General features: G+C 35.4%; 1 protein-coding gene across 3 annotated transcripts in view; it reads right to left on the reverse strand.

Annotated features, from left to right (window-relative positions):
• LOC121374017 (peptidylprolyl isomerase domain and WD repeat-containing protein 1-like) overlaps positions 1–26,427 on the reverse strand; it is a 69,112-nt gene that overhangs the window by 38,225 nt on the left and 4,460 nt on the right. Inside the window, exons 2-7 of one of the 3 annotated variants that reach the window (XM_041500889.1) lie at positions 14,035–14,170; positions 8,075–8,177; positions 7,255–7,358; positions 3,893–3,988; positions 2,764–2,851; positions 585–690 (exon numbers count right to left, since the gene is read on the reverse strand). In XM_041500889.1, the coding sequence (XP_041356823.1) occupies positions 585–690; positions 2,764–2,851; positions 3,893–3,988; positions 7,255–7,358; positions 8,075–8,112 (432 nt within the window). In that variant the 5' untranslated portion in view covers positions 8,113–8,177; positions 14,035–14,170. Of the gene's footprint in view, positions 1–584; positions 691–2,763; positions 2,852–3,892; positions 3,989–7,254; positions 7,359–8,074; positions 8,178–12,118; positions 12,132–14,034; positions 14,171–26,427 lie in introns of those variants that run through there. The other 2 variants (XM_041500890.1, XM_041500888.1) reach the window with 2 other exon arrangements.

Below are 26,427 nucleotides of genomic sequence, written 5' to 3' on the forward strand. Positions count from 1 at the left end.
AACACTTCTGTGCAACTCCTCTGTACTACACTAACTTACCAAATGTTTTTCAATCAGTTTGTTTTGTTTAACGACACCACTAGAGCACATTGATTTATTAATCATCGGCTATTGGATGTCAAACATATGGTAATTTTGACATACATTCTTAGAAAAGAAACCCGCTATATTTTTTCATTAGTAGCAAGGGATCTTTTATATGCACCATCCCATAGACAGAATAGCACATACCACGGCCTTTGATATACCAGTCGTGGTGCACTGGCTGGAGTGAGAAATAGCCCAATGGGCCCACCGACAGGGATTGATCCCAGACCAACCGTGCATCAGGCGGGCACTTTATCACTGAGCTATGTCCTGCCAGTTTTCAAAGAGATGATCTCAAAGTTATGTAACCAACACATGGTTTGCATGAAATCTTGTACCCTGCATCTCCGTCTTTGTTATGTACAGCCTGACCACTGCTATAGAATTTAATTGCTCATACAATAACTACTGCTTGTGCACAAAATCACATATTGGTATGTTACCTGTATACAGAAATGACATGGAACACAGAATACATAAGTGATTTAAATACACACCTTTATCATTGTTACTGGTTTGTGGTGTAACTTTTCCAGTGTGTGTAGCGGAGTAGCATTTCCTTTACCATCATAAACATGAATAGCATTGCTTTCCTTCTCTGATCTTAAATCAAAATATAAAAAAGACATATTTATTTGTGCACATTAAAGATGTCAAAGTTTGTTTTGTTTAGCAACACTACTGGAGCACATTGATTAATTAATCATCAGCTATTGAATGTCAAACATTCTGACACTTAGTCATCAGAAGAAACCTGCTACATTTTTCCTAATGCAGCAAGGGATCTATTATATGCACTTTCCCAGACAGAAAAGCACATACCACAGCCTTTGTCCAGTTGTGTTTAGACCGGCCTCGGTGGCGTCGTGGCAGGCCATCGGTCTACAGGCTGGTAGGTACTGGGTTCGGATCCCAGTCGAGGCATGGAATTTTTAATCCAGATACCGACTCCAAACCCTGAGTGAGTGCTCTGCAAGGCTCAATGGGTAGGTGTAAACCACTTGCACCGACCAGTGATCCATAACTGGTTCAACAAAGGCCATGGTTTGTGCTATCCTGCCTGTGGGAAGTGCAAATAAAAGATCCCTTGCTGCCTGTCATAAAAGAGTAGCCTATGTGGCGACAGCGGGTTTTCTATAAAAAAATCTGTGTGGTCCTTAACCATATGTCTGACGCCATAGAACCGTAAATAAAATGTGTTGAGTGCGTCGTTAAATATAACACTTCTTTCTTTGTCCAGTTGTGGTGCACTGGTTGGAATGAGAAAAAACCAATCAGTTGAATGGATCCACCGATGTGGTTTGATCCTGCAATGCAAAGCACCTCAACCGACTGAGCTCAATCCCACCCCATTAAAGATGTCATGATAATGAAAGAGGTAATTAAACATTCTTCTTATTCTGTAACTGGGGTTGGTGGGCGGGGCGAGGGCTCAGTGTAGTTCTATAGTAGAGTGACTGTCTGAAGGACATGACTTGTAGATATGATACCCATTGAATTACCAGTTTTTTCACCAACTCCAACCATAAAAAGAAGTTTGTTTTGTTTAACAACACCATTAGAGCATACTGATTTATTAATCATCGGCTACTGGATGATAATTCTGACTCGTAGTCATCAGAGGAAACCTGCTACAGGAAAGCACATACCATGGCCTTTGTCCAGTTGTGCTGCACTGGTTGCAGGGAACATTTTATTTTCAAAATCTTGATTAGCGATATTTCCAGTCAAATGAAAATTGATTACCAACAAATGTTTAATGTTTTAAAATTGGGTAGCGATCTCTGAAACTTATGTAGTGAATTGCAACATGATACTGAACAAAATGTTCCCTTGGTTGGAACAAGAAATAACCCAATCAGCTGAATGGATCCACCAAGGTGGCTCGATCATGCGATGTGAGTATTCAACCAACTGAATCCCGCCCCTCCAACCGTAAGTACCCTACGAGTACAAGCGAAGCTGATCTATGTGCTGTCCTGTCCATGTGAAGTTGTTGCCGCTCAGTGGGAGTTCCCTTGTGGCAGTAGTGGACTTCTTCTCTTACCATCACAACAGCTATAAACATCTATTTCATTTCCCTCTTTAGCTGATTGACAACACACATTTTGGAGAATATTCAGCATCAAATCTTTCTGGTTTAATTTAACATTCCTAATGTCCAATTCAAGACTAGCTCTGCCACTCGCCAGTTTTTAAAACAATATTTTAATTCTAATTTGGTGAAATGTTATGAAAAAAATGCAATTTTATTGAAGAAAAAAACCCTTGATAGATAATCTGGCAAACTGCTCTGCACACCCAGTGTTAGTGCTGCTATTAAACACTACATATATGTGTTATCCACATGGAAATTAGTATGTATAGCCAAAATAATAAAAGGAGTGTAATGTTTATTTAACAACACCTCAGTACCTTACAATGTCCAAACCAGCATGTTTTAATCCAGATTTCTGGTAAAAGGGCACGATACCAAAGTTCCATTCAGTAACAACAGTTTGGTTGACATATCTGTTTAATGTGGCAATCTACGTATACTAGTACATTTCATCGGGGGCCCTTAAACCCAATTTAGAGCTCAATGTATACATGTTCAATTAAATATATAACATATATGTATGTATTAGAGCAACACACTGCTGACAGTTGTTTAAATAATGTACACAGTTCACTTACACTGCCAGTGCTGCTATGGCATCTCCAGCGGCAAATATCCAACCACAGCACAACGGGACATAACCCAGCTTCAACATGTTAATCATATCTAAAGAAAAAGATGACCAATATTATTATGATCTAACTAACCCTGTACTACCAGCCTTATGTCCGATGGCTTAACCACAACACCACCAAGGTCGGTTTCAACACATTTATCACTTTACATATCCCTTAAGAAACACATTGATATTATGTTATTTATCCATATCACCATTCTCGTATTGATACTTGTATGCTTATCTCTTGAATATCAGGTAATACACAAATGATCAAAATTTAGGTTTTGCTAATGTTTTTGTTAAAATAATAGTTTTTTATGGGTAACAAAACACTGAGCACTCCCAACTTTCTTAACGTGTAGTAACATCCTGGTAACATGAACCGTTTTCAACTTATTTTGATACCAGCAGAACATACAGACTCAAAATGAGATTATACATGCATACCCTAAGGGACTTAAGATGAATGACTGTACCCTCTCAATTCTATTTTTGAGTAGTTTTTCTTTAAATAAAAAACATGCAGTTTTCATTAGGGTAGGCCTAACATTTAGTAGCAAACAAACAATACACAAATGATTTATCAAATCTCTCCTGTTAGAAAACATACATCATCACTAACTACGTTAAATCTATGCTAGAAACTATATACATCTAGGAGTTAAAGAAAACAAAAAACCCCAGATGAATCAACTTGAAGGGAGATAAGCCCCTACACATACAACCACAACTCCCCCCCCCCCCCCCAAAAAAAAAAACCCCACCAACGGGTCAATCTTACAGTTGCAGGGTTTCTGCCAGAGGGTAAAATGGGTATGGTGCCATAATCAAATTTGTTTGTAGATTTTTTTTTAAAGTTAACCATATGACAAAATTACCTAACAACTCTTATCATTACTGCATTATTTTCTTAACCCTATCGCTAAACGTAACACATTTTCTTTCTGGGGGAGGCCCCCCATACCCCCTGTTGACTATGGTTGCATTCAATTCCATAGTCCCAAACATTTCTTTCTGGCAGAAACACTGAGTTGATATAGAAACATTGTTTTCTAGAAATGATTTAAAACTAAAGAAAATGAACTTACCAAAATTAACAATATCAAACACTTTAGCTGTCTTGTCATCTGAAATTGTGCAACAGAACTCTCCATTCGTGCTCACAGCAAGATCTTGGATATTGCCTGGGAAAAAGAACCATGAAATAAAAAGATTAAAATGATACAAAGGCAACAGATAAAAACACCACGTGGCAAATATTTGAGAAATCTTCCATCTGTCTCAGCTGAAGTTAGTGACTGCTGATTGTAAAATCTTCAGGAGCTGAAAAAAGCTCCCCTGAATTTTTTTTGCAAGAGTTATTACTCTCCTCAGAAATTATCATAACTTAATTGTTAAAATGTAAATGTCACCAAACTGATAATAATATATACAACAATAAAATTAATATCTGTTCATATTTCATTGTCATTTATAATTATACTAACCATCCTTACTTTTCATTTAAGTCTTATTAACAAGTTGACCACTAATAATCATCAAACAAATATTAATTTAATAACTGTCATTTTGAAGTTTTAACTGCTCATTAATAATTAATTACTAACCATTCTCACTGATTAACTTTATGACTATCACTATATAACCACCACTGTCAATCAAATAGTTAATTATTAATCACTGTTCTTTAGATGTTTTCACTGTCATGAAATTTAATTACTAACCTTCATGTCTGAAGTCAGGCTAAAGTATACGCGACAAATTCGGCAAACCCTAATTTTCACCCCCTAACAACACGCAAACATTTTGAAAGTAAAACCGATGGTTAACTATAACAGGGAGTTACTAATAAGTAAACAAGTAAATAAACATAGCAATATCGTTTTATTTTGACATTGGTTACAAATAATTTGCCAGAATACTACAAAAGCAACACACCTTGCCCACAGTTCTACAAATTCATGATAATTTGGAACAACACCTCGGCTGATTATGAATAGAAATAGGCTTAAGTGTTCTGAATATTCGGAATATTCCGTAAGACAGTACGACTTCCGCTTACATACATCCAATAAAAACAATTGACACATGTTATATTAAGGAAGACACCAGTTTTCTTTTTCTAATGAAGACTTCTGGTTTCAGTTTCAATTTCTGAAAAATTATATTAGTTAACAGTATAAAAATTTCACCATGCAAATTTGTTATAGGAACAGACCCTAGTTTCAGCCCATGAAAATGCACACTATGTTCAGTTAATCTACAAACTTGTAACACATTTGGATAAACTTACAATTGAGTGAAACACGAGTCTGTGACTTTGAAATGGTGAAATACCCTCTAAAAATAGACTAAAACTTAAGTCCATAACTGTTATTTCTCAGATGCATGTGCCTTTTTAAAAATATGAGAAATGCATTTGTGATATTAAAAATACCAGGATAACCAAAAACACTTTGAATGTATGGAAATTGATAATATAAACAATAAAATCTAAGTAAAGTATGATTTCAGTTATCAAAAATGGCTCTAATAGTAAAAAATATGCTGTAGTGTTTAAAAACTAGGGTACATGTATGTCCCTTTAAGGGGAGCGTTTTTTTGTGCCACGAGATATGTTTTATGGCAGTCACTGGTTAGGTAGTACTCCGTCTTCACCAAGAAAGAAAAATCAATATTCATGTGTATTAACAACTGCATCTGAAACACACTGATAGACTGAGGATTCTGAAATTGACAGACATTACTGGTGAATTTTAGAATACTTCATTGGGGTTCATCCATTCACTATTCATAGTAGCAATGGCATCGTCCAATGTGTCAAAATGTCTAAGGCTAGTACTAGTTATTAAAAAAACACAGTGGAGCCTAAAATTAGTTAAGCTTGTGTTCCATGAAGTTGATTTGTTTAGTGTAAACTATGTACCAGATATAAAGAAAACATTCTGAAAAATCTAAATGTCTGAGTATCACTGATTACTCTCATTTTGCTTCTGCAAGTATTCCAAAACAGTTTAACAGTTTTTATCAAATACCATATAAATTGTTCAAGTTAATGTGTTGAAACATAAAATCATTGAATATTAATACTGTGCTTATATTGATTTATTCAGTGGAATGATCTTGCTTTAACATAATTTATGTTCAGTAAAAGAAAATTCCACCAGCCCTTATTATCAGTGGTACAAACTGGGTGAAAAAAGGTTTGAAAATAATAATTCAGTCTGTAAAGGTAAATAGACAAAACTACATATATGTGGTTTTCTGATTTCTGTATTCCACGAGTGTATTTCCTGCAGAAAACCCTAAATTGGAATTTTATTTCCAAATAATAGTTCAAAATTTTTAACACTGCTAGCTAATGACGGGGATTTCTAAATTTACACAACTACGTCAGCTGTGTTACTATGCCGACCAATGAACCACCAATTATTACACATAGGAATATAGTTAAATTTAAACAATAAACAGAAATAAGAAAGAACAAGAGAAAAGTTACCTATAATTTTAATGATATCGTTTGAAATACCTTTTAAAGACAATGTAATAGCTAAAATTCATGAACAATATAATATTTAATTTGCTCGTAATACGTCACAAAACCTTCAGCGTGCCAGTTTTATCAACAAAGAAAAATGTCAAGAATTGTTCACTCAATGTCTGTGTCATCATCGGTGTGTTTTTGGTTATTGGTGTTCATGGAATTATTTGTTGCTGAAAAGTTTAAGTTTATATTAAATGTGCCTCCATAAATCATCTCTACTGAATAATCCGGTTGTCAGTTCATCCAAGTTTTTCACGTGAGGAGACGGTGCATGCAACATCATTGTTGCTAAAGTCGATGACAATCACTTTTCACACCCTTGTTTTGGCTTCGTACACAATAAATATAGCATATCTTACCGAAATTTCACTAGAAATCCATATTTTGTAAAAGGTACAATCTTTTAATAACAAGATTTTGTTCAAACACATTCAGGTGCATTAGTAATGTTAAAATAAATTCATTAGCAATTTTACAATGGAATATTTCCAAAAAGGAAATGTCATGTACCCTTTTTATGGTTATTGTAAGGAGATGCAAAGTGACGTCATTGGAATAATGATGTCATTTAAATTAAAAATTAGCTGTATTATTACAATGCTTCGCCACATTAAAATAAAAACTAGTCTACTAACCGTGACTCCTGTCAAATTCCTATAACAAGCAGACAACGCTATTTACAACCATGTGCTATAAATAGTAGCGTTGAATAGGGTATAGTTGCGGCAGTTGAGTTGAATACGGAAAAGTTTATTTCATTTTTGTATTCAGGACTGTATTTATATAGTAAGATTTAATGGGTATGTAATAAAACATTGAGCTGACTAGTACAAAGTATATTTTTCTGTAAGACAATAACAAAAACAGGTGTGTATTGTGACGTTTGGAATGTATGTGCTTTCTCACCAAGATGGCTCCTGAAGTGTTTCACGAACTCTATGCCATGTTCATCCATCTTCTTCCAGAACTTCAAGTGACCATCCCGACTGGCAGTAATGATAAAATCAGTCCTGAAAAGGGTTAAAAGTTTTGTTTCATTATGTTTAACAACACCACTAGACCACATTGATAAATCAGGTATTGGATGTCAAACATTGGGTAATTGTAAAATATCATCAGAGGAAATTTTTACCCAAAGACAGGAGAGTATTGCGATGTCAGCTGAAAAATTATATTACAAAAGATACTTGTAAGCATGTTGTTTTACTTTTAACCGAGAGCTGAGGTGAAGGCTCACACCATGTATTGTTTTAATTAATTGGGAAGCTGGTGTTCAGTGTTAAATGAGTACATATATGACCATTTTACCCTGTGTGAACTTAATAGCCCATTGCCAGATTAATATTTTCAAGTGGGTGTTTGATAGATTGACAATTATCGACTAAACATTTGTTGTTACGAATGTTTGACAATTAATTAAATCAATGTTTTTGATAGTATTGATATCTTTGTCTTATTTCTTTACAAAAATAATTATACTATTGAGTAAAGAAAGAACTGTGCTCGGAAGCCCCTTGCATTTTTCGCAGTACTTTGTTGCTCGTAACATTTTCTAATGTACAGTATACAATAAAAAAAATTGTCTAATGATTTTTTTTTTATTATCCTCAATTTCTCAAAGACAATATATACACGTATGTGTGTGTTCCTTCATTACACTTGATAGAATATAAAAACAATAACAACCCAGTGTTTAGTAATCAATGATGTGAGATAATGAACTCACTTGGTGACAGCGACATGGGTAAGGACATCTCGATGCATGTAACTCTTCTCATAGTACTCAGCATTAGGTAGGTTCTCCAGATAGAGCTGCTCAAATTCTAAAACTGAAAAATAAAATATTTCTTTTTTTGAATGCTTTTAGCGTACAATTGTTAAAGCACAGATCATGTGTACCAGTATCAGGTTATGTGTAAATTCTTCAGCTACCTTCAACTTGAAATGCATATATCAAGTTTTAGCTAAGGGACCATAGCAAAAGTACATGAAGCCAAAAGAGACTAAATCATTTAGTCTCTCTGCAGACCCCTCCCTCCCCCCACCCAAGAGACTAAAATAAGAGCAACTTTGGCTTCACATTGGTGGACGTGCCTATAAAGTGCTATGTGAACCAGTTTGTTTTTGTTGAAAGAGACAGGGAGAGCTTTGTCCTCTATTTACCTTCAACAAAAACAAAATAAAGAATATCTAGATATAAATAAAAAGAATGTTCTGTTTTTTTAATTCTCTTTAATAAAATGAAAGTAGCCAAATTTCTTCATCCACTCGCCACAGATACGGTATTTAACCGGAATAAGCCCGGAGGGGCATAAATCAGTTCATTAATAGTCAAGTGGGAGAGGGGTACTCACGGCCAGGCCCCCTATTCAAAGGACCCAGGAAGGAAAGGAAAAACATGACCATGTTTCATGGCTGGTTGTTATGGTACTTGGCCCTTGCTCAGTCGATATAATAACCAGAGGACTTTAAAAATAAATGGTTTATAACAATTTCATATGATCCAAGCCGGAGTTTACCGAAGTAAATACAGGAAATAAATATGTTTAGTTTCTTGATCCTACGTTGCACACATAACATGGCATAACATTAAAGGAGGGGACAATTAAGGCATTTGGCCTGGTATGCATATTCAACGATATATAATGCACATTATTGCAGCAAGGCATCAAAAACAGCAGCAATGGCAGTATGTGTGTGTGTGTGTGTGTGTGTGTGTGTGTGTGTGTGTGTGGTGTGTGTGTGTATGTGATTGAATGTGGGTATAGACACTATTTTTAAAATTAATTTTCTCTTGGTAGATCAACTGGATAATATAGCTGAATTTAGTAGCTGTGTGCTAACTGAATTGGTAGAAATATGTCAAATAATTATGATACTGCAGGTGTGCACATTTAATAGAATACTTGTTACGGTAAGCAAAGCACAAACTGCAAATAAGCACTGAAGTCCTACTTCCTTACACACCATGCACCAGTATATCAGAGGTAACCGTAACAGTTTCAGTCTGACTTTGTACAATTTAGACGTGATGAGAAATGTGGAAAATGTAAGATATTTGCACAAACACCCACCCACCCACCCACACAATTTAACAGTTGTTTTGTTTTTGTTTTTTGAGAAGAAAAAAAATCAGGCAACCAAAATTTAAAATATAATGGCCCTATATCCACTCTGGGCCAGTAGGCACATAGTCACTGTGGAACTCTATACAGTTACACTTTGAACCAAATTCAGCCACTACATAATTCACCACAAGTTACATATCAAATTTGTAGACTGAATGTATACTAATAAAACATTAATCCAAATGCCAAGGTGCAAGTACACTAATAAAACATTAATTGTCTTAGTTAAAAGCAATGCACGAGTGCTAAGTGCAGTTGTATAAGCTGAATATTATAGGCTGAATTTACAAAGCCTGTTTATCTTAAACGCAGGCGTTTAAGCATTGTAAATACATGTAGTTACATGCGTCTAAGTCAAAAACAGGCTTCATAAATTTGACCCAATATGTATATGTGCATTTCCATGACTGTTCCATGATCATTCTTCCATATTTTATATAATATAGGAACCAATATACAATGAGCAGATAACTGAAATGATAACTGTAATTGTTTTTCATTTTATTTAACCTTGTTTAAAGGAGACCTTAACCTATCACAGCCATCCTCTCCAATGGTTTTATACATTTTAAAACAGTTAATGACCACATTATAAACTGAAAGTAGGTAACCAGAGGGAAATTCAGTTTTATGATCAACTGGCCACATTGTGTAGCAGTTGTATTAATGGTTATGAGAAGTATTGTACTACATTGGTGATATATATTAATATCATCTAAGATCGAAGCTAGAAGTTTTTAATGGCCTTCTCACTCCCTTAATAGCCACCCTACACACCCATAATGAAACATTGAATGATTTAGTATGCCTAATTTGAAAAAGGATCATGGTCAATCACAGATCAGTCCAATTACTGCAATGTGTTTGCTGAAAACTTTAAATAATAGCATACATGTATATACACAATGCAATTACATCAATATATTTTATACTATCTTGGAAGCAGCATCACATGCAGACCACCACCAGAACCTATACATGTTTAAAACAAGAAATGATTAGTATGTAGCTCAATGCATAGTTAACCATCACACAAGGTAACACAACTATCTACCAGCTAGCAAGCTAAACTGAGCATTTATCAGGCTTCACTGGAGCAACTGCATGCAAGCTAACTCGAAAGCACCATTACCTGCAGATAATGAACTAAAGAAATAATTAGTATGTAGCTCAAAGTCACTAGGCCTAGACAATAAGGGTTGCCATATCCCTTCAACCTTCTAGTTTTGAGCATTCAACAAGATCAGATATTACCAAAAAACAGAAACATATCCATAAATTCAGAAATTATAAATAAGAGGACTTTATATTGCATTGTAACCATGCATCCCATCTGCATATTCAGATTTCAATGACTGTGCCACAGATATCACAATATGCCTCATAGCAAGTTATCTGGAGCAAATGGTGTGAAGAGAAAAAAATATGGTGTCGCAAAAAAAAGAAGAAAAAAAAAAAAAAAAAAAACAATTAAACTGCTCAAAAGTGAGAAAAAAAAGGGGGAAGAAATAGGAATTTTCATCAAACAGAGGGCTAAATAGCGACTCATAAAAAAAATAGGAATAAATAGGAAAAAGTAGGATACTTGACGGCCTGATACATTTATATATATATATATATATATATATATATATATATATATATATATATAGAGAGAGAGAGAGAAAAAAAGAGAGAGAGAGAGAGAGATGGCGGAAAGTCGTGGTTATTTTTAGCACGCTTATAGCAGATTGTAGCATGCCACGAAAAGCCGCCTGCGAGTAGTGGTTTTTTTCTTTTCTCGATTATTTTAGTTTGGATCAACGCTTGCAAAAAAGGAAAACAGTTTTGGAAAAAAACAAAACTAACTACTGTCCGAACCAAATTGTTAACAACTACAAAAAATTACTCTCCTACCTTTAATTGCTGTTAGATTTCCTTTAAAGTTTGTCCAGACACAAATCGCAAAAAAACCACTACAAATATACAGATTCCACACACGAGACTGCAACGATGTCACTGATATCGTCTTTGCTGAGATTGCATAGGGAAAAATACATGCAGTTTTTTGCCGTCTGCCTTGTTGCTTGTTTATGGAATACTCTTCAAGAGGGGTGAAAGCCTCCAAAGTATGTGATAGTGGTATCATTAAAACAATATATAATAATAATAAAAATTAATAAATAATATGACGTCATCACGTTTGCTTTTATATCATAACGTTATGACGTTGTTAGATTAAGTCCTATCCTTTCACCCCTCTTGAAGAATATTCCAAAAAAAGTCAAAATGGCAGCTGGCACAAAATTACATGCTTTTTGCCCTATGCACTCTCAGCGAAGTTGATATAGGTGACATAGTTATCATCTGGTATGTGGAATCTGTGTCATTGTAATTGTTTTTTCAAGGTTTCTGTCTGGACAAACTTTGGAGGAAATCTAACGGCAATTAAAGGTAGGAGAGTAATTTTTCGTAGGTGTTAACAATTTGGTTCAGACAATAGACCTATGTTTTCTGTGAATTTAAATAAAATTATTAAAAATAAATAAATAAATAAAAATAAGAGCGAAAAAACAGCATTGAGTCTATTTTGATTACCTGCCATAGCAACCTAAATTGTGATATATACATATATATATATATATACCACAAAGTATACTTACATACATTGTACTTATGATACTATAAAAAATATAAAGATAAAACAATTACGGTCAACGACAGACACTTATCGGACCCTTGTTTTGTCTTCGTACACAATAAATAAAACATCAAACGGTAATTTTTTTATATGATATATTTCACTAAGTACTTTTATTTCTTTCATCTTTTAAAACTTAAAATTAATATTTTGTCCCAAGGCTCATTTTGTTGACTGGAAAGCAATCTTTGCTTCTCAAATTTTAATTGGGAGGCAAATGTATGAAATTAAGAAGTAGTTCTAGAGAACAGGTATTACTTATTTTTCATGACACTCAGAACTTCTCAGCCGATTCCATCGATAAATAAACATAAGTTCAGCCAGTATTTTTTTACTAACGTTAGCTAGATTTGTTTTTACGCTACATGTTAAACCGAATGACCACTCCGAGAACCAGTCTAAATAGTTTGAATGAGTTTCGCCAATGTTGTTGGTAGATAATTCTTCCATTATTGGTGTGTGCACCAATGTAAAATGTCAGTACAATTGTTGTAATGTTTTAAACGCGAATAAAGAATTCTGGGATATACTGGAAATAATTTTTAGAAATAAGATAGAAAGCAAAAGCTGCTTGTGAAACGGATTATTGGAAATCATTTTGTGTTTTGAGCTACATATGCCACCTGCCAAATTCGAGCCTTGTGTTCAGAATTATAAAAAACCCAACAAAATACCGACCTGTAAACAGCGTTGTCTGCTTGATAAGAAATTTGACAGGGGTCACAGTTAACAGACCTGTTTTTATTTTAATGTAGCTAAGCATAATGTAAAATATAACTAATTTTGAAGTTGAATGATGTTAGTATTCCAATGACCGTATTATTTTCTGGTGGAAAGCCTGTAACCATGTGTTATTATCCATTATTATAAACAAACATACATATGGTTCATGCAAAAGCACACTGATCTTAACATATTCGAATAATCGCATAAGTGGTGCATGCCAACAATGTGGCAGTGCAAAGTTTGGCTATAAAATATGCTGATCAAAAGAAAATATTGATATTTGAATGCAAATGTATTAAATAGATGCAATAACACTGCAAATGTATATGCCATCATTTTGCAACGCACCACTTATGCTTATGTCTGTTACCAGCATTAGTCTTGCAATGATATTATTTTTATTTATTAATATTTTTTTACATATGTTTGTAAAATTACTCTTATATCTTGATTCAGGGTTGATTTTGCTATCGGAAAACAGGAACATATTTTATGTACATCAGGCTTGAAAAATCCCAGGCCCAGACACCCGGGGATACCTGATTTGTTAACCAGGCAGCCATATTGTCAGTGTCTTTTAAATACAAGGTAGCATTGGGCTACCATTGAAATGTAAAACATATCCATGATTTAAATTATTTACATGACAATATGCGATGATGTGTGGTTTAACAAACCTTAATATTAATATAATTAATTACAGTACAGAATATATAGAATGGATGCCAAGCTTGTAAGCAATAGGACCACCAGACATTGAGCAGCAAGAAGAGCACATGAGATGTTATCAGTTGTGAGTCTGTGATGAAGAAATGTCAGATTCAGCTAGCACAGCTGGAAGCCATCATGTTGTTGAGTACGGTGACGACCGTGTAGACATTGTAAATGAATTATCTCAACATGAGAGCAGTGTTGCTGGGGACATCAAGGCAATTACACATTCAGACCATGAGGAAGATGTCAATTTGGATGATGCTTACAGGAGTAACATAGAAAATGAATTCGGTATCTGGATTAAAAATCCTATGCCTCGACTGGGATCCAAACCCAGTACCTACCAGCCTGTAGACCGATGGCCTAACCACGACGCCACCAAGGCCGGTGGTATACAAAGGATATCACTTTCTATTCTGCATCTCAAGGATTACATACCTCGTGAGTTTGTCGGACAAGGAAGAGACCACGCAGATGTTGACAGGTCACAGAATTTAGATAATTTTTACTACACAGGACCAGTCGTCCTCAAAGACAAAATCTTCAAAGTTTTGTGCTTGTCAAACTAGGTGACCTAAATATCAAGATGATGAATCGAAGTCAATGTGAGTATGATTATAGGTTAAATGGGTAAGATGTTTGATAGTAAATCTTCCTGATCATAACATAGTTGGCAAACATAGGAAGATGGTTACTCATGTGACAAAAAAAGAAAAGAAGCTTCTTTGAGTACCGATTTTAGCAGGGACCACATTATATGTATGATACCTCTGATTACATATATGTATGCTCTTTTGTGTTACATTAAGAGATATCAGGTTAATTCAGTAAACTAAATAATGTGTCATTTAAATTTATGGTTTTATTTATTTTAAATAAGGATTGTCTGTTATTTCTTTTACATTCATCGGGGTATGAGAAAAAAATAAATCATCTGCAAACTGTGTGAATCAGGGAACAGACAATACTTACAATTAAATTAGAATCATACTTGGTAAGAATAACACTAAAAGTTCATACTTTATTTTGAATTATTTTTGGTCCATAAACAATAAACTCAATAAAACAACCTGCCCATATAAAATGACATCATCAAAATGACATTCCTCGACGACGTAATTTTTACGTTCATTGAGAATTAAATAAACTCCCGTTGCTACATCTGGACCAATGGGATGACGTTATATTGTAATGAATGTAACGGAAATTTAATTATCTAGTTTTTAACTTAATTCTTGGTCTTAGTCTAGCGCATGGAAATTATCAAATTCATAAAGTGCTGTCATTTCTTGCAGCCCATGTCCTAAGTGGCTTCAGTCTACAGATTCGGATGAATGTCCAACTGATGATGGAGAAGACATAATGTCACTTAACCAACCATCTGTTAAGAAACCCAAAGCTAGCACGAACATTAAGAAACCAAAACTGCTCGCACTACCAGCTCTGCCAGTTTATTACAAGTTACAAGTAAAAACAATTAGTCGTTGATAACATGTCTGTATATGACAGTATCTAACTTTACCATATTAGTTCACTATCAACATTCAATCACCTGCTACACCTGTAAATAACACTGATGTTCATTGGAGAATTATTTCAACTCGCACCTTAAAGTATGTTTTGAATAGTTATTGGTATTATTGTAGTTAAACTAGAACTACATCTTTTATAGGCACACCGGTAAAAGTTCAAGGGCGGAAACCAGTCTTCATGCAGTATACATAACCACATCGTATATTAAAAACACCATTTAGTTCACACAGGCCTTGACCTTAAGTTTTTTCAGTGGTAGCCCGGTGGCTACCAGGTTATAAAATCTAGTAGCCTCCAGTAAAAACTGGTAGCCCCATAACTTGAAAAAAAGAGAGAAAAAACCCCAAAATCATTTATTTTCATTTAAACATGTTGTTTTAGGGTGGTTGTTTTTAAAATTATGAGCAATACATGTATATACTGTGAAATATATGTGTCGGAAATGGACAAAACAAACTATTTTTAAGGATGGCCTCAAAGGAGGGCTAAATATGGTATGAATTTATTATTATTTTTTTAAATCTAACAACCACTAAAAACCTGACCTATCCTACCTACAGTATCTTGTTTGGTATTCCAGAAACACACATAGTATTTTTTTTAATTATTTTTTGTTTAGGCCTATAACCACGCAATGAAGGCTTACAAAATATTATTGAAGCACTTCATACGGCTTTCACGTGTAGAACTTAGTCCAAACGGACGTACAAAGAAAATGTGATTCTTAAGAAAAGTATTTTAATGTGCACCCTACACTACTAGCTATTTTTTTCTTAGTGTAGAATGGTCTGCTAATCGTACGATCCTGAAGATCGATATTGCATATTTTAATACTTAAAATGGCTGTAACTATCTTTAATAGGTGTCATTTCGAAGAATCTTAACAAAACTTGCCTTTATTCCAAAACAATAGCGGTTTTTATTGATGACAGTAAATTTATAAATGTCCTAAGCCAATTATCCCAGTCAGGGGATCGCCATGTGTGTTTGTGTTATCATTTGACACGATCAGATGCCATTTTGAGTGAGGTTATCGCGCAAAGCAATAGTAAACAATGAGAGAGATTTAATTTAAAATAATTTGTAAGGAAGATTAATATTTTTAACATTGAAAACATTCGCCAATTTATACATTTCTTTAACATAATAATAGATATTAATTTTGTAAACAATAATCTGACAATTTGCATAGGTAGCCTAGAAGAAAATAAACCACGATTGAGTTATGGTTTAGTTTAGACTTCAGCTGGCGGCAAATAGTCTTGATCATACAAGGCATTAGTTACAAGAAGGCATCAAAACAACGGGCCGTGTTGTTGATTGTCATAAATGACTGAATAGATAACCCATGACCCAAATGGAAATTCCATGACCCGTACGAACCCTGTATATCTGGCCACTGAATTATTTCAAATTATTTGTATTAGTCCGCTATGTTAAAAAAAATCATACCATTGGCAAATACATTCCTTTGTTTCACTGAAACATATTGCGCAACCGCCACCTGTTGGTCAGACTAGGGGAGCAATTAACAGTTTCATCAACTCGCGGCAGTAGAGAGCACGCACATGAAAGGGTGGAATTTCAGACACCGATGACAAACATCTTGTTCATTGTGGAGTGACTGGACTTGTCAAAACATTTGGTAGCCTGGCGGAATACTGGGGTTAGACAACTGGTAGTCCGAGTGAGAAATTGGTAGCCAAAACACTAAGGTCGAGCCCTGTTCACAGTATTCTTTAAAAATGTAACAATTCCTATCCTAAGCCAGCTGTAATTACACACAGGGTTATGACATATTTTGCATAATAATGAATTTGACAAGGTGGAAAATGAAGGTGTTTGTGATCCAGATGTTTAGATTTTTTTGCGTACGACTAACAATAAATTTACCTACAGATGTAAAGGCCTAACTAAAGTAGTGTCGGAAATAGAATAAAAAAGATTTTTGTCAATTATGTCTTTCATATTAAACTGACATGTAAATATTTTGTAAATACCTATTTAATGATACTCTACCTAATTTAGCATTTACTTGTTTGGGCTCTCATTGATGTACAAGGTGGTGTTTACTCTTGAAATTGAAAAAAATATGTCGGTAAACAGGATATTTGTTACTTTTATTGGAACAGACTATAACACATTTTGATGATATGTGTCAATTTCATTTACCCTTAAACAAACTGGTAATTTAAAGCTGCAAGTAAACTAAATATTTTGAATTGCAGCATAAATTATGACAAGCATATTTATTGAATATAAATTCAATATAAGTACATTAGAAATTTACACAATCTTGCAACAGTTTAAAGGTGCTATATCATAGTTATATGCGAGCTGTGATAAAGATCGCCAATAAAAATGTATTTTCTACCAGTAGATAAAATTATTTCCTATAATACTTTAGGGGCATATTGTTAAAGGTGTCTTCTTTAAATGTTAAATCAAAATTTTATTAAAAAAGAATAAGAAAGATTTGCAATAGCTGTCATTGTGCAACATTGAGATAGCACCTTTAATACCGGTATAATGGATCACTCATAATGGTTCTTGACAGTTTTGCTAAAACGTTACTTATAAATGACTACAAATATTTTGTTTTGGCGAGGGATAGGGGTAAACCATCATCCTCATCATATATTATAAATGCAATAAAATTGACACGTTGACAAAAAATTTTTATAGTCTGTTCCAATAAAGTGCACAAATCACCTGTTTTACTGACATTTTCTTTTAATTTCAAGAGTAAACACCACCTTGAACATCAATGAGCGCCCAAACAAGTAAATGCTAAATTAGGTAGACTATCATTAAATAGATATTTACAAAATATTTATTTGTCAGTTTAATATGTAAGAAATAATCAACGAAAATCATTTTTATTCTATTTCCGACAGTACGTTAGTTTTGCTATCTATCAACCAGCACAGCCTTTTACTGCCCTTGTAAATATATGCAAATATCCATTAACAACATACATTTTAATTTTTACAAATGCATTTGTTCATGAAAGTAACCTAGTGGACATGCGGTAACATAGTAGACCAGGTTTAACTTCCACTAAGTTACTTATAATAACCATCCAATGAAAGAACCGACCTACAGTAAAAACTCTGATTATCTATATTTAATGATCAGAATAGACTAATACAGTGATAAGAATGAGTAACAAGGTTGTATGTCTAAATACAGATAAATAATTATTTTACTGATGTGAGGTCATCAGATTAAATGATTCCATCGAAATTGACAATAAATAACATTTAAAATCTTAACTGTTACACATTTAATTCCAGTGAGTAAAGGAATGATTAAAGACACCTCAGCATGAATATCATAATATTTGGAATCAAACAAAATCATCCATAGACAGTGTTTCTGCCAGAAAGAAATTGGTGGATATGGCGCTATGAAATTGAATGCAACCACAGTATGGGGGCCTCCTCCAGAAAGAAAATGGGTTAAGTTTAGAGTTAGGGTTAAGAAAATCATACAGTAATGATAAGAATAATTAATTTTGTCAAATGTTAATTAAAGGAAACATGACACGAGACCATATTATAGCTCATTTTAAAAGAAAAATGATATAAAAATAATATACAAATAACTTTATAACAATAAAATACGTGTAGTTAACTTAAAATGAAGAAATTACGCTAACCAGTATCAAAGTACGATTTATGCATATTTCTTCGTGAGCGTTCGAAAAAAAAGGGAAGTGACGTCAGAGCTGCTGTACTCTTCCATTGTTGTTAACTGTTTATATATGGAGTAAGGGGCTTACGATCTTTTCAGTCCAACAGTGCCATACTGCGCGGCCTTCGGGTGTAAAAATAAACAGTTTAAACGATCGGGATTGTCTTTTTATGGTTTTCCAAAGGATTGTATCCGAAGAAAGACGCGTGTATTTTATCGCAAAAGAAAAGATTGGACACCAACACCGCATAGTACTTTGGTGTCCGCCTAATTACAGACCGGAGCCCGAACGTTACCCGGAGACAAAAACAGTACTCGGTTGCGAATGCCGAGGTGTACATTGTACATATTTGGCACAAAGATACACCTCATCATGATGTATTTATATATGTTAAAACAAAAATGTAGAATTTTTTATTTATTAATTTTTTTGAAAAAAAAAAGATTTTTCATGTTAGGGCTGTAGGCCTACATAACAAAATCTGTATTCACCGTCCGAAGAAGGAAACGTCAATAAGTAATTAAATATGGCATATACAAACATGGGATTTGGCATGAGGATACATCTCAGTACGATGTATTTAAATATGTTTTTAAAAAACGTGTAGAAAACAATAATAATTTTAAATAATGTTTTTAATCTTCGGGCGTTACGTTATACGTTACAAAAACGTTCCTCATCGCCCGAAGCCCCAAAGCAACACGAAGTTCAATACAAAAAACCCCACTACTGTCGGTGTCGAAATAACTATTATGTTTCATCCACGGGCTGACTTGAGAATCGGAATGTTGTTTTAGTTAATTGGTCCTTTCTTTCCGTGGCCTGCACATGTGATTCCTGATTGGCAGGTGTATATTGCAGGGTATCGACCAGGTAAGTGATTACCACGGTCTAGACATGCGTACAAAATACGTGCCAGTTTTTTTTAAGATTACAGGGTATTGTGGCGTAACCTGTCGCGACTATAGTACAATGTTAATGGACATTATCAGCCGCCCTGCTTCATTACTGTAAATAATGCTGTAAAACCCTTGATTAAGTTGACTTTCCCATCTAAAATTACAAAACTGACCAATTACGTAGTACCAAAGAAAAGTATCACTTGGGTATCGTGAGTGGTCGTTTTTACTCTAACGCACCCTACCAATAGGCCTAATAATATGCTACATTTTTTTTTATGAGAGAAAAATACTATAACCCCATTTCGTTCTATTGATGCAAATAGAAATATATTTAGTTTAAAAGTTGATTATACTCTCAAGTCATTTATGTTGTTTTACAAGCCAGGTTAATGAAAGTGAAGCGCCTTGTCGTAAATTAGAGCGTTTGTTTACACTGTGCATACAGATTTCATTATGTACAGCCCGAACATAAAAAATGCGATATTTTCTAAAAAAAACAACCCAAAAATGTTTGTCCTACATTTATATTTTTTACATATTTAAATACATCATATCGAGGTGTATCTTTATGCTAAATATGAACAGTATACACCTCGGCATTAGCATCCGAATTTTGATTTTGTCTCCGGGTTACTTTCGGGCTCCGGGCTGTAAATTGGTCGACCGGTCTGGTCTGGCACCATCAGTTTCTCCACCCTCCGACTCGCTATCCGTTTTTTCTTCAGTATCACTGTTGTAAGTAAATGTGTGTCTTTCTTCATTTACTAACAGCTCATATTGATACGGCAAAATGTTTTGCGAACGAACACTCATTGTTTTGGTAAGCTGTGCAAGTCTTAGATTCTTTATGAGTGGTACGGACTAATGCTTTTAAGTGTAAGGCTTCAGATCAAGCGATGCGTCTCTGACGTCAGGGACCTCGTGATTGCCCTGCTCATTAAAGATCGGCAATTTCCGCTAAGAGCTCGTATCTGGGGTTCTTTTATAGAGATATTTTAAGTAATTAATTTTTTATAATTATTTTTTTTAGGTGATTCAATTTATAATTAATTGTACATGGTTGGTGCCAAATATGGTTTACGTGACATGTTTCCTTTAAAACAAAAATCTACCCAAAAATGTGGGTATGGCACCATACCCGTTTTACCCTCTGGCAGAAACTCTGATGGACCAATATAACAAATACAAAATTGAACTACAAGCCAATGCACTTCTTTTAAAAATGTTTTACATCAGCTGACAAAATCATATATATTTTCTGTTTTTATTTTTCAAAACTTTTGAAATTTTATGTGTTAAATGCATGCATGTGTACATGCTTATATCATTTATAAGACCTGACCTCATAACGTGTGTCAGTTTGTTGATACTAACTACCATTAGCGGTTGGTTTGGGAAGGAGACAAACAGTTTTTCATAAATATACCCATAAATGTCCTTATTGTTGAGGCAGAATGCACTCCACCTGTATAGCTGTCTCATTGTACAACCTTATGATGCCTAGTTTAACACTGAATTGTAAAACCAATACAGCCAGATACATTTGATGCAAAGATGCACGAATATCCTTCATTTGTAGTAGTTTGAGGTACAAGAATGATAAGGAGTGGACACATCAACAGCGACCCATGGGGTTATATGCACAAGAAGCGACATCAACAGTCACTTCAGTGTTGATTGAGCTGTGTGTGCTGTAAGAGTAGTGTTAGCCAATATTTCATAATTAAAGTGACTCTACAGAAGTTAGAATATAAGAACTCTGCAGAAGGAATGTATTTGCATTTGCACAGGTCAACTATTGAACAAACATAAATGGCATCCCCCTGGTCAAAATTTAGTGCGGGGGGGATTTATTTGTTAATTTTATTTATTTATTATCTACTCCAGTGATACTTTCATGTGCCAGGTAGAGAACACATTCATTAGGATATATACCACTAAATCAAATTGAAAAGATGCCATTAGTAATAAACATGATAGTACATACAGCAGCTATATGTATAACCATTTTAATCAACATATCACCACAAAATTGAAATATTAATACAGTGCACATCATAACACCTGACCCTTAAAATGATTTATATACTCTTCAAAAGAAGAAACGCAAAACCACATTGTCGTAACATTTGGAGAATTGATTTAATTATTGAATGGTGAGTCCGATAATTACCAAATGTTGCAGGATTGTTCACAATTCACTCTAGTCCATTGTGAGTAAGTGATAGGACACACCACCAAGGTCAAGGTCATCTGGAGTCAATACCGGGTGTGGCCTCCGCGTGTGTTGACAACTGCCTGGCACCGCCTGCCCATTGAAGCAACCAGAGTACGGATGACGTCCCGGGGGATGGTGGCCCACTCGGCCTGCAAGGCTACTGCCAGCTCGGGCAGGGTCTGGGGCTGTGGTTGTCGCTGTCGGTCCAACTCGTCCCATAGATGCTCAATTGGGTTCAAATCCGGTGATATCGATGGCCAAGGAAGGACATTAATGTTGTTGTTCTGTAGGAAAGCCGTTGTGAGACGTGCTGTGTGAGGCCTGGCGTTGTCATGTTGGAACACTGCGTTGGCGTTGGCCATAACTAGAATGATGTGTGGCCGGAGGATCTGGTCAATGTAGCCCTGTGCATTCAGGTTGCCCTGCACGTGGACCATGTCAGTTCTGCCAGTGTGTGAGATGGCTGCCCACACCATGACCCTACCCCAGCCGAATCTGTCCACTTCCTGCACGCAGTTTGCCGCATAACGTTCACCACGACGCCTATACACGCGACATCTTCCATCATGACGTCGGAGCAGAAATCGGGACTCGTCACTGAACCACACCTGTCTCCATCGCAGTTGAGGCCATTGTCGATGAATCAGGCACCACTGCAGTCGGAGTCGACGGTGTTGTGGTGTTAAGATGACACCTCGAACTGGACGTCTGGCACGAATTCCTACCTAACGTAGGCGGTTCCGTACGGTCTGGTCGGATATCCTGTGCAAACCTGGTATTGCTGCGGCTGTGGAGGTGGCAGTAGTCAATCGTTCCCGAAGGTGGCGTACCCGGATGTAGCGGTCCTGCCCGGGGGTAGTGACCCGTGGTCGACCGGATCTAGGGAGGTCACGTGTTGATCCATGTTGCTGGTAACGGTCCCACAGTCTGGAGATGGTGCTTGGGGACACATGGAATGCCCTGGCAACGGCCGTTCTGGATTCGCCTGCATCTAGTCGGCAGATGGCATTGTTTCTCTGCGGTTCACTGAGACGTGGCATGTCCTGGATTGTCAACTGTCGGCCAGATACAGAGGCCAGGCAAGCGAACACCCTGCACTTTTATACTGTCGGTGTTCATGTTGCACGTGCAGACAACGCACGTGCAGTGGTGACATGGTTTGCACGTGGATGCGTTTTTGCGAATATTCACATTTTGGAACTTTATTGTACAGTAGCTGCGTTTTATCGAATGTAACCGTGGGAATGTGTTTGGGACATGCAATGACCTTATATTCACAAAGCATGAACCGGTAGGAAACATAAAATCGGAGTTATAACCCATTTGTACCCTTTTGCGGTTCTTTTTTTGAAGAGTATATATCGGGACACATCTCTGACTTCTGACTATCCTAGTTCCACATAAAAATAGTTAATCCTAATTTTACTGGCACTCTGCAAATGTTATAAACACAGGCATCGAAATAAGTCAAGAACGGTCGTTCAGGTTACCGGGAGGTTACCACATGTTAGAGAACCAGGCAATGCATTTAGGACTTCTGCGTTTCATTATCTTGTCAGGAATTGCATCGATGTTAGCGCGCAAGTCACTCCGCGTTTAAGCAGTGTCCACTAGATGAATTTATGTCCGCGTTTTGTTTTCTCGTACAAAATTGCACCGATGTTTGTGCGCACTTGTGCAATTGCAAAGTAAATTTTGGCAATCCGCGTTTAAGCAGCGCCCACTAGATAAATTTACTTCCGGATTTCGTTTCTCGTACCGATGTTCGCGCGCACCGTTACAATTTCAGAACGACCGTGTAGTAGTAACAGGAATTCAATTTTAACTTTCATATAGTTGTGGAAACCTATAGGTTACCAGGTTATATTTTGTGGTAACCTGTAAATGGGTTACCAGACACAATGCTTATTTCGATGCCTGTAAACACAGAATATAGTAATTAACTGGTACACTGATAGTAGTTAAATCAAATGTACCTGTGTTTATTAAAATAACTGAAAACAAGTATGTGTCCATCAGTAACTATTAGTATAAATCAATGTGACGACAACTGTGATGTGTTTTATACTGGTAACTGATACACTGACAGTGTGGCCACTAAGTTACTCTGTTGTCTGCTATGTTACTAAAGTGTCACAAATTTACAGTAAAGTCAATATTCTAGGACTACACTTTAAATAGGCAAACTAATATTTAGTATACACATGTGTGAGACGTATTAATAGTAACATTTTAGCATTACCTCCATGTAATGATGGCATTTCTACCTGTTTGTCTACTAGGTTACCAACACTGGTCTACTAAGTTACTTTGTTGAAGGTAACTTAGCAGACGGTAACATAGTGGACATTTTCTTAAATGTCTCATCCTATGGCCTTGCTAGTCTGACGTATTACCACTCAGGCTTTTATTTTAGGTTTTGGTATATTTAACCTACTTTGTGGTATAATGGTCAAACTCATTCAATATATTGGTGGATTACTACATTGGTAACCTTGCAGACACATAATAAAGGTACGACTGACTCATGTTTCCAAAATTGAAAATAAATGAGAAATATGTCACATCTGATCAAAACCATGCTACTCATTACTGATAGGGATTGCAATGCCATCTGGTGAGCATTTAAAAACATTCCATATGTATTGTTAATGAAAATGTTCACGAACTGTGAAGAAAAACCTCACAAATGAACAACAAGCAAACGACAACAAATCGGATGTTGATTGCGCGAACCGTGCACGAGAAAACAAACCGAACCAAAATGATAACGGTCACATGGTACACTAACGTCTGTGACATTGAAATGGGAATATCCCCTCTAAAAATAGATTAGACCTTGTCTGCTCAACGTTTTTTTCTCAGAGGCACGTACTTTTTTAAGAAATACGAAAAATGCATTTTGTGGTATTACAAACACCAGGATTACCAAAAAACACTTCAGGTGAATGGAAATGTATATTCTAAATAATAAACGGTAAGTAAATTTTATTTGTGAAAAAATGGGTTTAATAGCGAAAAACAATGGCGTAATGGTTAACAACTAGGGCGTGTCCCTTTAATAGGAGAAGCCACGGTGACGTCACATGTTTTGATCACATGGTACCGCGTGAGCTCTGGTAGGCAAGAACCACTGTTGACATTAGTAGTAAAGAACAATCAAATGTTTTTTTCGTCAATTAAATCAGTGTAGACGGGTTTTGATGAATGGTATTTTACCATGGTAATTTCATACGTTGTTGTTAGCCGCACAAATCACTGTAGGAAGGATTGTGCAATTATTTTCATCAAATAGGGGCCTACTACTGGAAGCGAAACGTCGAACAGTAAGCTGACAACAATCAACTTTGCCTATCCCACAACCGTGAGCAACGGAGATCGTCATGTTATACAAGGTTTGTTGTATGTTATTCATTCGTAATACTAGTACACATAGAGTATTAATTGAAATGAAAAATTGAAGAGATAATAAAATTAAAATGAAAAAAAAAAAATTGAAAAAAAACCCACCACCAAACTGAATGGAAATGAAGATGCCCTGTTGACAGTACCCAGCCAATCGACAAACAATGTTTTATGTAACTTTGTATTGACAGATCCATTATAGTGGGTAAAAAAAAATCTGAGTGTATTTTATATTGTATCTTGCCATAAAATATGTAGGTGGCTGGAGTATTTATAGTTTTAATTAAATAACAGGGAGCTGTGTGTGTGTGTGTGTGTGTGTGTGTGTGTGTGTGTGTGTGTGTGTGTGTGTGTGTGTGTGAGAGAGTGAGAGTGAGAGTGTCAAATCATGCTGTAGTTACTAATACTAATATGTACACAATATAAAACTTTCATACTTATATCATAGAAAATTAACAATTTTGATATTTTTTCTAGATATCAATGATCCCTGTTTATGGACAAAAAGAGAAACGGCAGCTCTTGGATGAAATAAGGGCCTTTCAGGATGAATTAAGGGATGCTAAGGAGAACACTGGTATCAGATTCGGTGTTTCTTTTCTACGATATCTCATGTTTCTGTGCACAAGGATACCAGAACTTTTTTCACTGACTTTCCAAACTATGCAACATTATTGGGGCTATTCAGTATGTGATGATGACATTGATAACACTTGGACTTAATCTTTTTTTTACCACGATCTCTATTTTCTAATAAAAACAGAATTTACAAAATCAATAAAATTATATCGAGAAACAATATAGACAAGGCATATATTTTTTTATCATTATAAACCAATGATCAAATGATATTTGCATTGTGTTAATTTGTATTTTAAATTAAAACATAAAAACATTTTATTGTTACAATTTACAGTAATTAGTTGTTTTAACTGGGTTTTTATTAATCAGGTTGAAAGTGAAAGCCTTTTGAAACTGCCTCTTGCCAAAGGTAACTGACACAGTTTTGGATTTGAAAGGAAGGAATCTTTTATTTAACGATGCATTCAAGTCATTTTAATTACAGATATAAGGAG

Source organism: Gigantopelta aegis, chromosome 6 (assembly GCF_016097555.1).
Source record: "Gigantopelta aegis isolate Gae_Host chromosome 6, Gae_host_genome, whole genome shotgun sequence".
Lineage (NCBI taxonomy): Eukaryota > Metazoa > Mollusca > Gastropoda > Neomphalida > Peltospiridae > Gigantopelta > Gigantopelta aegis.